This window comes from Xyrauchen texanus, chromosome 20 (assembly GCF_025860055.1).
Source record: "Xyrauchen texanus isolate HMW12.3.18 chromosome 20, RBS_HiC_50CHRs, whole genome shotgun sequence".
Classification (NCBI taxonomy): Eukaryota; Metazoa; Chordata; class Actinopteri; order Cypriniformes; family Catostomidae; genus Xyrauchen; species Xyrauchen texanus.
The window spans coordinates 11,254,146-11,269,381 of NC_068295.1; the positions used below are offsets into that span (position 1 = coordinate 11,254,146).

Consider the following 15,236-nt stretch of genomic DNA (forward strand, 5'->3'; position numbering starts at 1 on the left):
TATGTGTGTGTGTGTGTGTGTGTGTGTGTGTGTGTGTGTGTGTGTGTGTGTGTGTGTGTGTGTGTGTGTGTGTGTGAACGTGTATTTATCACTTTGTGGGGACCAAATGTCCCCATAAGGATAGTAAAACCCGAAATTTTTGACCTTGTGGGGACATTTTGTCGGTCCCCATGAGGAAAACAGCTTATAAATCATACTAAATTATGTTTTTTGAAAATGTAAAAATGCAGAAAGTTTTCTGTGAGGTTTAGGTTTAGGGGTAGGGTTAGGTATAGGGGATAGAATATAAAGTTTGTACAGTATAAAAACCATTATGTCTATGGGAAGTCCCCATAAAACATGGAAACACAACATGTGTGTGTGTGTGTGTGTGTGTGTGTGTGTGTGTAAATGTTTATATTTGACACATACATCATTGCTGCTGGGAGTGCCTTGCTCTCCTCTTGGATATGACTCCTGAAAAAACACTTCTGTCCTGTAACAAACATTTTTGGTTGATTTAGAATTGTCTTTCAGGAGTGGCTAGTGTGGTCTGGAGGGAAATAGGGAGATCCCATTCAGAGATCATTCCAAAGTTATTCGAGTCCACCATTTCCTTATAATGGGAAGGTTTCAATTGAAGATAGAAAAAAAATAAAATTGTAAATATCAAATGCAACAACAGCATGAAGTCCAATTTAAAAGTACTAAGCAAATATGTGTTTACTGTACAGTATCGTATATGCCAGGTTAACCATGATCCATGCCAATTGAGCAACAGAGTTCCTGCATTTCAACCGGTAGAGACAGAGCAAGGATGATAGTAACGACAATGTTTTGGGATCCCAGGAAATGCATAAACTTAGTTTTCTACTGAATAGTCAATAGATTGAATGCACTATAAGTTGTTTTCAATAAAAGCATCTGCCAACTTAGTATTTCTTTCAACAAATACTTATAAAGTACACTAACTATAGGTTAATTTACTGTATGTCAAAACCATGATTTTTCTATATTCCTCACCATCAACATGAAAACCTCACAGTCTGACTTCTGGTGCAGTCACTGTTGCACTAATGGTTGATGGTGTGTCTCTGACCACTGACGTGGGCACTGTTGCACTGGTGATTGGTGGTATTTTGGCTGAAGTGGGATGCTGTATATGTTTACAAACATGTGAATGATTTTCAAAATTGTCTCTCCTTAAAACTGTAGTTGCTCAGTAAAGACAGTGGAATAGGAGTGATGTCCTACAGCCTAAGCCACATATGTGAAAAGTAATGTAAATATTCACTGGCAGCCAAAAGTGTGGAGTAACGTACAGATTTTGCTCTTACGGAAAGAAATTGGTACTTTTATTCACCAAAGTGGCATTCAACTGATCACAATGTATAGTCAGGAGATTAATAACATGAAAAATTACTAATACAATTTGGAAAAAAAATTCAGAAGACTTCAAAAGTGTTGCAATGACAGCTTTGCAGATCCTTGGCATTCTAGCTGTTAGTTTGTCCAGAAACAGTGACATTTCACCCCACCCTTCCTGTAGAACTTTCCATAGATTTGGCTGTCTTCTCTGGCACTTCTCGTGCACCTTAAAGTCTAGCTGTTCCCACAAAAGCTCAATGGGGTTAAGATCATAATACTCTTTTCCAATTATCTTTTGTCCAATTTCTGTGTTCTTTTCCCACTCACCTTTTCTTTTTGTTTTTCTGTTTGAAAGTGGCTTTTTTTTTTTTGCAATTCTTCCCATAAGGCCTGCACCAGAGTCTTTACTGTTGTACCTGAAACGGGTGTTGAGCAGGTAGAATTCAATGAAGCTGTCAGCTGAGGACATGAGAGGCGTCCATTTCTCAAACTAGAGACTCTGATGTACTTATCCTCTTGTTTAGTTGTACATCTGGCCTTCCACATCTCTTTCTGTCCTTGTTAGAACCAGTTGTCCTTTGTCTTTGAAGACTGTAGTGTACACCTTTGTATGAAATCTAATGTGCTTCCAGCCAGGTCTCCTTAGCAACCAAATTGGCCTGGTTGCTAGGGAGGGTGGAGTCACATGGGGTAACCTCCTCGTGGTAGCTATAATGTGTGGTTCTCACTCTCAGTGGGGCACATGGTGAGTTGACCAGGTATAGCTAACCTGGCTGACTGTAGGAGTCTGCTTTAATTTTAACCAAGTTTCTTGACTGAAATGCGTCACCAAAACATTTACTCTTTATGTTACATGGCAGATCCAAACAGACACACTACTAGACACTACAAAAGGTCAGTAGTACACAGATAGTGTCTTTATAAAACATCAATCATATTAGATCATCTTAGGAGCACAAACCATAAATGATTACCCTATATTACACAGTGTACAAGATCTGCTATGGCATTAATTTGGTTTCATGTTATGATAATGTATTGAATAAAAGCAGTTGTAAGGTAATATTTATTAGAATGTTGCATTTTAGCACTTTTGTGTGAATATTTTAAGAGGTATTACAGGGTCTCTTTCTAAAATAGCATCATGTTCTGACAGTGATAATTTACTCATTGGTTATTGACATCTTTTTCAGATATTCCCCTATGCACTGCCCATCAACTTTGAGTATTTGGCTCACCTGCTCCAAAACTCAGTGGTTCCAGATCCAATACAGGACACCTTTTATAATGTGTAATATGAGAATCTTTATTTTTCTGTTATGTTAGACAATTTCTTTTAAGTGAAGGGGTGGATGCCTGAATCACCACCACCTCTTCTTCAATACATGCATATCCTTTGAGTGAATTAAATCTAAACTGATCAGCATTTAACCTAATGTGATTAACTGAAAGATTTTAGTGGTTTTAGTTGATTTCAGTATTCTTATGAGTTAATTATGTATACAATGTTATAGCATACATATCATATTCTTATGAGCAATTGATTCATTATTATAGTCTCTTAATATGTGTCCTCTGTGGTTTCATGCTCGTACAAGCAGTTTGAGACCAGTGACAATGTGTCTGCTGACTAAGAGGCCTAGGTCACATAGGCTGCTTCTCAAGTGTCTTCATGACCCAACAACATACATTTGATTATGAATGTTTCTGCCAATTTAACAAGAATTCTACTTCAGCTCTCCTGAGTGAAAATACAGTTATCTCTATTTTTTAAGTTTCAACAGGATAAGGCCAGTATCCAACAGAAGCTTTGTAGTATTCGACCTTGAAAAGGAGAAGCTGTGTGTGTGTTTCTCCAAGTATTTCTGTTTCAGGAAATAGTCAAATGAGATAAATGACGAACAAGACGTCATGTTCAGAAGTGTACTATAGTTATCTATGCTTGTAACCAGTCAGAATAGAAGACTATAGCATTGACGTCAACTGGATGCTGTATCTGACTATAAGTATTGATGGTTTTGGACCTGAGTTCAGTTCTTAATTTTGCATGGGTTTCTCATGTCTAGGAACTCTTTTTCTTTTGTACTGCTGACATCTGCCATTTGATTATTTTAAACAACTTTCTTCAGTAAATACTTCAACTAATTGATTAAAACCTGGACTCCTGGTCTTCATTCCAAACCAAAGTCTACGGGCCCAAGCTGTATTCCCCTACATAATTTATAATGTGATGTCTTGAAATGAAATTGCAATACAAAATTTTAATAAACCATATCATTGTCTTTGTCTATTGTCAAGTTGTTTGGGTTTGAAACAACATGAACATGTGTATAAATGATGACTTATCTAATTTAACAAAATATCTTTTGTCATTTAGTTGACAAATATTTTATTGAGTTCTATCAAGGCATTTTGAGGTAAATAGGTTATAAAGAATGTCTGTTTTTTAAAACATTTTAAAGCAAGTCTGTTGGCTAAAAGATATGATTTTTTTGGTTACAAATTACAGGATGTCATGCATGTAACTGCAAAAGACAATACATTTGATTTACAATACATTTTATGTATTTACACACACAAACACTGGAATTGAACATTACAAATGGAGTGCTTGCATTTTGCTCGAGTTTGTTGAACATGAACATCCTCATTGCCATGTCATGGTGTTGCATCAGTTGTCTGGGACGGATACTCTTAGTCAGGGTAAGAGCATTCTGCACAAATGAATGGAAAAACTAACAGTTACACATTAAAAACAAGTCCATTACTGTATAGAAAATAACATGTTACACAAACAAGATTGGGCTAGTGAGCGTTGTGATTTCTTGCCACCACTAGCACAAAAGTCCACAACCGTTTCCATCTTTTTGTGATGTGGAGCAGAGAGCCCCAGTTCTCCAGTATCCTCACAAATCTTTTATTATTATTATTATTAGTGTCTCCTGTATCTCATAGCCCATATACTTCCTGAGTAAATAAGTGAAACATGCATTGTTTTACAGGGTTAACATAATTATTTATTCTGAGTAACACTGGAATGGTCTGCCATAACATAAAGTGCTAAAAATATAAATCCTTTGAAATATGACTTAAATTTCTTTTAATACATTAACATAATGTGAAACCAAATTAATGCCATAGCAGATCTTGTACACTGTGTAATACAGCGTATTAATTTATGGTTTGTGCTCCTATGATCATCTAATATGATTGATGTTTTATAAAGACACTATCTGTGTACTACTGACCTTTTGTAGTGTCTAGTAGTGTGTCTGTTTGGATCTACCATGTAACCTTAAGAGTAAAGATTTTGAAGACCCATACATAAATTTTTCATGATGTAGCTAGGAGTTTCAGTCAAGAAACCTGGTTAAAATTAAAACAGCAGACTCCTACAGTCAGCCAGCTTAGCTATAAATGATCTAGACACTCTACAAATTAGTAATTGTCACCTGTCAACATTTAACAAGGCACTACACATGTTTATAACTGAGAGAAAATGATACGTACCTTAAGTCACAGTATTCCTCTGACAGCGTTTCTTTAAAAGTTTGCGTTCATGGAGTTTATCTGTAAGTGCCTGATTCCATGCTCATGAGAGCACTGTGACTCTTGGTCACACCCTGACAGTAAAATGAAGTGTGATTGGTTGAAGACAGAATGTGCTACGATTGGTCAGAGAAATGTGGCCGTTATCTGTTTGGCTTGAGATTGCCCGCAGCTCTCGTGCAAGAAATGTTACAGAATTCACAAATGTGAGCTGCCATCCACAAATGCACAGCAAGCGATCCACAAATAATGTAAATGTGCGTGATTCACATATGAATTGGACAGAGTTGCGTTTGTGAGTTAAAAAATACATTTGTAAACAATTTGTTTTATTTGCAAATATATTTTATTTATTTTTGAATACATTTAATTTTTGTTTAACTCCTTAAATTTATTTGTGGATCTCATTCAATTTATTTGTGAACCAAATTTCTATTCGTGAATCTCTTTCCATTTGTCTCTGAATAGAAACAATTCTAACTCCATAAATCATAGCCTTTATAATTATATATATATATATATATATATATATATATATATATATATATATATATATATATATATATATATATATATATATATATATATATATTTATAGAGATTGCTGAGGCTGGTACCAATCCTTAAAAATAATAGATTTAAAAGATTGCGCTTTTATTTTTAGAATTCAGACGAATTTACAAATATTACTATTGGCTAATGAATATTAATGAAGTTACGCGACGTTCGCTCAGAATGACCTAATTACTATTAAGCATTAAGCCTCCGCTGTATCTGAGCTAAGCTTACTTCGCTAGACGTGTTGATCCATTTATATCCTTCAGATGGCGCAACGCACACACTGTAAAAAAGGACGCCATGTAATGAACTGTCATCGGTAGACAGTTTATAAACTGTATCATTTTATAACAGATACAAAAATATATCATTTATGTTTATACAATACACATATTCACTGAATTTAAATTTAAATCAAGATAAAATAAGCGATACACATCTTAAACGTTTCAATAACAAATAAATAAACAAAATATAATGATTAAAAAAATAACACTGTCCTACTCCTTTGTCAGTACAATGGTACCATTATTTCTCGTGCAAATAAAACAGTGAAATAAAGTGAAAGAGAAATTGTGTGTGTGTGTGTGTGTGTGTGTGTGTGTGTGTGTGTGTGTGTGTGTGTGTGTGTGTGTGTGTGTGTGTGTGTGTGTGTGTGTGTGTGTGTGTGTGTGTGTTCTGCTGTGGCCTCAGTTGAAGTTAGTTAGTTTGCTCTTCTTTCTGTTCCTGTTTAGATGGTTATTTCGACGCAAAATCATCTTCAGCAATTAGGAAAAAAAACTCTACATTTTCATGAATTCCGTGGACAAAGATTGATCGTGCAAATGGTAAAGTTTAAACCCAAATTTCTGCCTTTAAGTGATGTGTTTCGCTACGCTGAGAGTTTTATAGCATTAGCATTAGCTTCGGCTGAACTTTACTGTCAAACTAAACCACATTAAACAAAACACTCACCAGCTAAATGTCACTATATCTATAAAGTCTGGATTATGTTTGTTGTATGCCTCTGTATTAGTGTATTTTATCCGTGTAAGATGAAGTTTCAAGCTGAAGTGGTTATGTGAGATTAATTAGCAGAAGTTAGCGGAGTTAGCCTCATACACGGATATTCAGACAGAAAATACATTTTAATGCTGAAACTTTTACACACAGTTTTAACTCTCTATCTTATTTTGAGGGGGAAACCTTTTAATCAATTCACCTGTTTAAGTATTTATAACAGTTAACACGTCATAACACACTTTATAATTATTTGTCATGAATCAAAATAACTGTTTATAAAGTTACAAATCTGCTCTAATGTTTAAAAAATAAACTATCTATCTAAAATATATATGAGCATCTTTACCAAATCACACTCATAAAAACTGTTTTGATTTACTTTCATTATTATTATTGTTGCATTAGTTCTGCAATTTCTCTTGTAGTATAAAATAAAGTGCCTGTCTATCTAAGCTAAGTTAATCACTCCTTGATGTTCTGATGTCTGTTATTATTCAGGGAGATGTGGACTGAATCTGGGTCATTAAAGCAGTAAATCCTCCAGTCCATCAGCATGGATCTGCTGGGCCGTTCCGGAGGGGAGATCCAGCGCAGAAACCCACAGAACGACTTTGAGCTGATCCAGAGAGTTGGCAGTGGAACCTACGGAGATGTGTATAAGGTGCTGGACCCAAACACATTAGCCTGTACTAAACCTATAGAGATTCATCATGAGAGGCTCAAAACCTTCTTGCAGTCCCTTTGAGCAGCCAATAAAGGCAAATAAATGGCGTCCTAATTTTAAAGTTCAGTTATTATTTACTCACTGTTTTATCCTACTATGGAAGGTGGAACACAGAAGGAGATAGTGACAGAATGTGAGGCTCAGTCACCATTTACCTTCATTGTTTGGGGAGAAAAAGATGCAATAAACGTGAATGGTGACTGAGGCTCACATTCTGCTTCGTGCCTAACATCTCCTTTTGTGTTCTGTGATGATAGAAAGCCATAGTGATTTGGAACAATTTTAGGGTAAGTGATGACAGAATGGAGATTTTTGGGTGAATTACCCCTTTAAGATTTAAAGTTAGCTTTTGGCACCTATGTTTAGCCAGGAACAGTTTGCTAATAAGAATACAGCTTTATGTTTTCGATTGAGTTTGACTTTTCATGCTGAAAAACCCATGCTTAAATTGGCTGATATAGGGAACTGCATACTAAACAGAAACAACATGTATACTGTGTGTGGAAGGAGAGAGAGGAATCCTGATTTAGAGCTGAAACCTACGGTCAGTCTGACTCAAAATGTAACAATTTGCACCACACATGGAATTTAAATGTCAATCTCCTGCATAGGTGTAAATCTCTGGAAGAAAAATGGCATTTTCTTGAACACCTTACAACGGCATGATTTCATTTACTTCCTTTCTAAATCACCCAAGAGAGAAAAGGCCATATAAGGTCAGAATATGTCTTGGTAGCTGCTCATATGAGAAGAATAAGCTCTTTGGTGTAATGATGACATGGTGTGGTCATGGTGTTTCCCAGAAAAGGTTTCATGCTTTGTTTATAGATGTAAATAGACTCCCGTGAAGTGTCTTGTATTGTTATTGAAGGTGTAAACAAGCAAAAGAAATTAACAAACACTATCAGGAAAAAACCATCAGGTGATGGATGTTTTTCTTTTCTAGGCACATTGGAAGAGGTCTTATAGATTTGTTATTGTTTTTTTACACTTGTGATGTTAGTGAAGTTTATTTTGTGTGCCAAAACAGTCATAATTTATTTGCAACAACAAAGTTATACTTAAGTTAATCCCATGGAAACTTTGATTAAAGCTATACTTTTGTTTTTGGTCAGACTCTGAGGGCAACACAAGTGTTTAATTAAATTACTGAATACACACACACACACACACACACACATTTATTTTTCAGAGTAGTTTTTTTACTTTAATGGAAAGACGTATAGAAAATGCCTGCACATATTGCTTGCAAATCTGTAATATCTTACAGTGTTTTGGTTAAACATCTTTGTCAGGCATTCTATACATTTCTCTGAAGATTCTTCCAGTTGCTTGTAGCCTATAACACTGTTACCATCATGATTTTCCAGGGATGTTTCACAAATTATGCTGTCGATGTGCTGCGAACTGAACCAGAGAAGGGTTAATGGTGGTGGACATATTTAAAACTCATGTCAAACCATTTTTTATTGACTTATTGAACGGTTTGATTCACAAAAGAGCCTCCAAAGTCAGCAAAACATCTGATGACAGCAAGGCCTAAATTTCTTTAAAAGGCTATTGTGTTTGCTAAATCAAGATATTACGATGTGAATGCACTGCGATTTCATAACGGTTCTGCATAGATGTTAAAAGCATTTACTAGCGAGTCTGGTGCCTTCATTATATGCCATTTTCATGGCCGTGGATTATGATAATTGTGAATAAAAGTGCACACGCCCCCTCTTTACAAATATTTGTAATTCACTAACATACATGCATTTTACTAACAAATCTGGGGAGTAAGAAGCATTCGTGAATCCGGCGTAAAGTTTCCGGGAAGGTGCATTTTATGCACAAATTTCTCAGAATTTGCTCATATATTTATGTAAAGATTCATGAATGAGGCCCAGTGTCCCCCAAGAATTTGGTATATGTAGCCGGCGGTCTGGAAGTTCTTGGAAATCTGGTGAATGTTGTAGTTTCCATTAATTAAGCAGGAGAGTGTGTTTATGGATTTATGTGGGTGTGTATTACATTCACTGCTACTGTTATTTTTTGGTGGACACACTTCCTGTATGGGTGTGTGTGTGTGTGGCTGCTGCAGATGATCTTGGAGTCCATCATTGATCTAACTGACTGCTTTAAGGTCCAAAGGTTAGTTAACAGATATCAAAATGGCCCAAATGACAGACACTGGGTTAATGGTCACAAACTATTTATGGTATAGTATGCTGCATTATTGTGGGTTAGGAATAGTTTTCACCGTTTTGAAACTGATTTAGGGCTATGTTTAGTTTTATTTGTCTGGTTCAATAATAATAATAATGTGTAGTTATCTAGTTAGATAACGAATGGCTGCCATATAACAGCCATTGATTTTATTTTGTGAGATTAACAGTGCTGGTACTGTATGTTTTACAGAGTAGTAAAGTTGTAATACAGAGTAGTCATACCTTTGCTGGAGCCAGATTCACTTTTAAGAGTTATCGATTAAGAACACAGACAAGTTGGTGGGATGTTTGTTTGTCTCACTGTGGCACAGTAAACTGTATCTTCCTCTTTAATGCTTAATTTTTCTTGCTGCTCACACATGCATGCACAATCATACTTGCTGCCAGAATGTCTTACACAGTCAGTCCCATGATAAACATTTTATATACCATCACACTTGCTATATTTAAACTATATTGATAGCAACAGATTTCACATGCTCATGGAAAACCCGGAAATAGCTGGGAATATTGAAATTGTTATTTGAAAGTAACAATTTAAATTGTGATTGATTTCATAAATAATAAATCACAAGTTACAAATAAAGCTATATTAAAAATGTAAAAATATACCATCTACTCACTTTCCTGCAATAATAAAAACATGCAACTTTGAAATATGTATTCTTCATATTGAGCCAAGAGGTCAGTGTGTGACGTTTTGATCTTCTGTTGGTCACACATCTACTAGTCAAAACTTGCAGTGAAATTTCTTTGCATGAGCTCCTTCATTCTGATGCATTTGAATGGGAGTGAACAGAGCACAAAGTGTTGTGTGGCTGCAGCTTTATGCCTAGCTCTAAAATATGTCATCGGCCTGAAATTGCTCTTTGTGATTAAAAAAAAAAATCCTTATCCAGTAATCAAGAGCAAATGGTCAAAAAGTGTGCAAACACTGGAGCTAGTCTGTTTTGTGTTTCAGTGTGTGTGTGTGTGTGCGCGCAAATGTTTTGGTGGCTGTCTACCTACTTCCATTTGGAAACGATGAGGCGGTTTCCACCAGAGACACTCTCACTCACACACAAACACACACTGCAGTGTTTTGTTCGGAAACAATTCTGTCTCTCTCTCTCCTTTTAAAATCGTTCTTCTCTCCTTGTGTTTGTACTCTTCCAGGCTCGAAACATTTCTACTGGTGAACTTGCAGCAGTGAAGATCATCAAACTAGAGCCCGGTGAGTATGAAGCCATTCTGTTGTATTCGAGGGGATGTTGTTGTGTGAAGTTTGTGGTGTAGCTCATATGATACATCCTGTTTTGTTTTTTACCAATGAAGTATGAACAGAGAAACATACTCTGAATGTTTAGGCCGATTGACTTCAACACTAGTGGATGTCATCAACAGTGGTTCTGAGCAAGTACCTGTGAAGTCTTTGGTGTCACATACCACAAAACCTAAGAATCATTTAATAATTTTTCCTGCAGTTTGAATTAGGGCTAGGGGGTTTTGACGGTATAAAGTGTCAACCACCGGTAGAGATTTTTCTATATCGTGGATATGTAAATATTAGGGCTGTCTGTTTAATCTGTAAATTAAAGGTGGTCTAAGACCTAGAAAGAAATAGGTCTAAAAACTATAAAGGTACCAAAATGAGCATTACTGAGTACAGAAACTGTTGTTAAAAACAGCAGCTGCTAAATAGCCCTCAACTGAAAACTGTTATGAACAAATGATATAAAAATGCATTATGCCTCATTATGCCACATAATTTGCTTCAACTACAATACTATGAAAATGCACAAAATCAGTGACAGGCAGAAAGCGTGCTGTGCTGACCGCGGACACTTTTTTTCCTTTTCTTTTTGTTGTTTACAGAGTCTAGATCTGTCACAGAGACCAGTGAGATATCTTAAACTTATTTCAATAATATCTCTCAGGGAGTAGGAGCATTTTTTGCATACCTTTCCATGAAAAAAAATCACTTACAGCACCATTAAGCAGAAAGCACAAGATGAGAACATGTACTTTTGTTTAAACAGCTTGATGGAGTGCAAATTCGAACCCAGGGATCTCATGACGTGCATTTCTAAATTTCAAACTGCGTTTCACTTGACACAGCGACCTAAAAATGCAATGTTTACGATACGATTCTACTACCAAAGTGAGACACTACAAAATCATCCGTGTGATTCAGATGGACATTGACAAATCTTATACAAACCCTTGTAAAATATCTATCTCATACTGATTGACTAATTCAATTGCAAAATGGATTGCTGTGAACTGTAGACCAACGATTGGCTTATGTTCAATAATATGGAAATAAACAAAATATTGGAATCTAAAGCCAATTTGTATTGTCTTATAAATGCTTCACTTATCTGCCACAATAATGTACCCATAGTACCACCTACTATCCAATAGGGCTGCAACTAACGATTATTTTCATAATGGACTAATCTAATGATTATTAGAACGATTACTCAACTATTCGGTTGATTATTGCAAAGATTAATCATTAGCTCTTAACTAACTATTCAGCTTGTGCCTCGACTTAAAAGGCTGTAAACATGCTTACAAACATTAAAGAGGACAAAATCATCTTTTAAAAAATACTTATAAATGACATTCATTGAATTAAAGGTGGAAAACCTACTTGGATTTTTATTGTTTAATTATAATTTTCACTGCAAAAAATCCTATTGCTATCAAGTGGTTTTTGTCTTGTTTTCCATTTAACATTGTCTAAAAATCCTTAAAACATGATACATTTACTTGAGAAGCAACATATAAATATTAAGACTTGCTTTAAGGGAATGTATCTTAAATATAAGTCTCCAGTACAGTAAAGAAAAATTGTACACATATTCAAGATATTTGCTCTAAAAGCAAATCTAAATATCTTATATGTTGCTTCTCAGGAAAATGTATCTTGTTTTAAGGATTTTTCGATATTTTAAAATATCGAAATATTAAAATGTATTCAATATTATATTCAAAATTCTCAGATAACAATTTTTTCTTCTGTAGTATAGCGGCTAATGTAAAGTACATAAGGAGTTTTAGATATTTATATTGGAAAACAAACCAAAAAAGACAAATAAAAAAAATAAATGTTTGCATTGATTTAGCATTTGCATTGATTTCATGGGCTAAGACTACAACCTATCACCATTTCTTTCACTTGATTTCGATCCAACTTTAACTTGCAAAAAACCAAACTCTTTCTTCTATATAGAGCTGCGCATCGCCGATTTTCTTCACCATGAGATACACACCGTGACGCTCATATTATAATTCACAATGTCGCTAGCAATCACTGTAAACAAATTCTAGCTGCAGCAAGCGTGCGCCAGTGATGTGCGTCTCAGCGCGAGACAATGTATCAGCCGGAAGAAGTTTGAAACTCCCTCGCACTGTTTTTCACGCGAGTCATGCGGCTCTGACCGCACAGACAAATGCCAATTTTGGATTTTGTGCTTATTTATACAGCCCACTTCCTTATTATTTGTACTTAAATAAAGGATGCATAAAATACAGTATGTAACGGCGCAGTATTTCCTTTTTTTCCTTTTTCTCGAGCGGAACACCAGGTACGGCCAATAGTATCCAGCTGCAGACCCGCAGCACCACCAGTTTCAGAACCCCAGCGCCAGAACCGGAATTGAGGGGCTGAGCTTACGTTCTAACTCTAGCGCCAGAACCGGAAGTGAGGGGCGGAGCTTACGTTCTAAACCGAGTAGCGCCACCTAACGTTTTGGAGTGTAGTTTGCTTTTATTAGACACGAAAGGGCATGCTTTTATTCCACACGAAACGTCATACTTTATACGTATGTTATAATGATACATTAAGGTACAGTACAATAAGCATTTTAAAACATTGATCTTGTTTAATATAATTGTATATAGTTATGCGTTTCATTGTATTATGAGAGTTACTTCCTGATCATGATGGTGAAAAATAATGCTTGAAACTTATGGGCATTTTATATAAAATATACTTTATTTCACAAGAACATGTGCAGCATGCATTTTTCTTTATGTAAAATAAAACATGTCAAAAAACTAAAAAAGAGAGAAAATTCAGCATAATTTTAAAAGAAACAATAAAAATGTATACAACAAATGACCAATTCACCCCTAGGCCCATTTTATCATGACAATCCTGCAGCTCAGGTTATGAGTCACCTCTCTGAATCGTTATATGTCTCTACAAGAGATGAAAGCACCACACAATAATCTCAACGTAAAAAAAAACCTCAACTATAAGGTAACATTAACTCACAAACAATGCATATAACAGAGGAACGTGGAACAAACACTTTAACACCTTCACAAGATGTCTTCAAAACGTCACCGCAAGGCCGATTTACAACACGCAAAAATGTACCAAACCATCTGTAGAAATTTATTTTTATATAATAAAGTATGACAACATATTCAAGCTTCAATAAGATGATAAATTTAAGCACAAATTAAATATTTACCAGATAAACGCTGAACTTAATATATGCGATAATTTTTCACCACATGATGTCAAAAACGTTAGACAACGTTACACAACTCACCGTGCTCTCCGCCATGCTTGTCTCATTGTCAGTAACTCCGCCCCTCACTTCTGGTTCTGGCGCTGGGGTTCTGAAACTGGTGGTGCTGCGGGTCTGCAGCTGGATATATCTCGGTACGGCTCCACTTTATTTCACGATGACACTGCTTCTGTATTTACTTATTTTGTATTATAATACTCTGCGATCTACACCTTAATCTGTTTGGAAAGTTTGGAGTGTGTCTTGACTGTGAGCTGTTCTCCTCAATCAAGTGCGAGCTGAAGTGCTGCTCTCACGCATCATCATTAGAGTTTCAAAAGATCTCTTGTTGTGTTAAATTAAATCAGATGATATTCGACAACAAAAATTGTCTCAACAGTTTTTTTTATCGTCAATATTGTAATCGTTTCAGCCCTATCGTCCAACCAGCAGTGTTTGTCGGTTTCCTGTGGATTTTATTTATTTATTTATTTTTCTTCAACCAACCAAGACTCTTCTCATCGACTAATATTTAGTTTACTATTATGGCCCTAATATATATATATATATATATATATATATATATATATATATATATATATATATATACACACACCGATCAGCCACAACGTTAAAACCATCTGCCTAATATTGTGTAGGTCCCCCTCGTGCCGCCAAAACAGCCCCAACCCGCATCTCAGAATAGCATTCTTGGGTGATATTCTTCTCAGCACAATTGTACAGAGAGGTTTTGTGTGTGAAGTTCCCAGGAGATCAGCAGTTGCAGAAATACTCAAACCTACCTGTCTCAACAATCATGCCATGGTCTAAATCACTGAGATCACATTTTGTTCCTCATTCTGATGGTTGCTGTGAACATTAACTAAAGCTCCTGACCTGTATCTGCATGATTTTATTCACTGCACTGCTGCCACATGATTGGCTGATTAGATAATCACATGGATGATTGGTGGTGCCAGACGGGCTGGATTAAAGTATTTCTATAACTGATGATCTCCTGGGATTTTCACACTCAAAAGTCTTTAGAATTTACTCTTAATGGTGCCAAAAACAAAAAACATCCAGTGAGTGGCAGTTCTGCAGGTGGAAATGCCTTGTTAATGAGAGAGGTCAACGGAGGATGGCCAGACTGGTTTGAGCTGACAGAAAGGCTACAGTAACTCTGATAACCACTCTGTACATTTGTAGTGAGAATAATATTATCTCAGTGTGTGCTATTCTGAGATGCGGGTTGGTGATTAGGCAGGTGGTTTTAATGTTGTGTGTGTGTGTGTGTGTGTATACACATTTATGATTATTTAAAAATAACTATTTATA

At 35.8% G+C, this 15,236-nt stretch overlaps 1 protein-coding gene across 1 annotated transcript in view; it reads left to right on the forward strand.

Moving 5' to 3' along the window:
• Nucleotides 1-6,115: 6,115 nt before the first annotated feature.
• The window catches only part of LOC127660733 (mitogen-activated protein kinase kinase kinase kinase 5-like), a 47,073-nt gene continuing 37,952 nt past the window's right edge, over nt 6,116-15,236 (forward strand). The window contains exons 1-3 of the mRNA XM_052151119.1: nt 6,116-6,281; nt 6,955-7,117; nt 10,549-10,606. Coding sequence (XP_052007079.1) covers nt 7,010-7,117; nt 10,549-10,606 — 166 coding nt within the window. The 5' untranslated portion in view covers nt 6,116-6,281; nt 6,955-7,009. The remainder of the gene's footprint in view (nt 6,282-6,954; nt 7,118-10,548; nt 10,607-15,236) is intronic.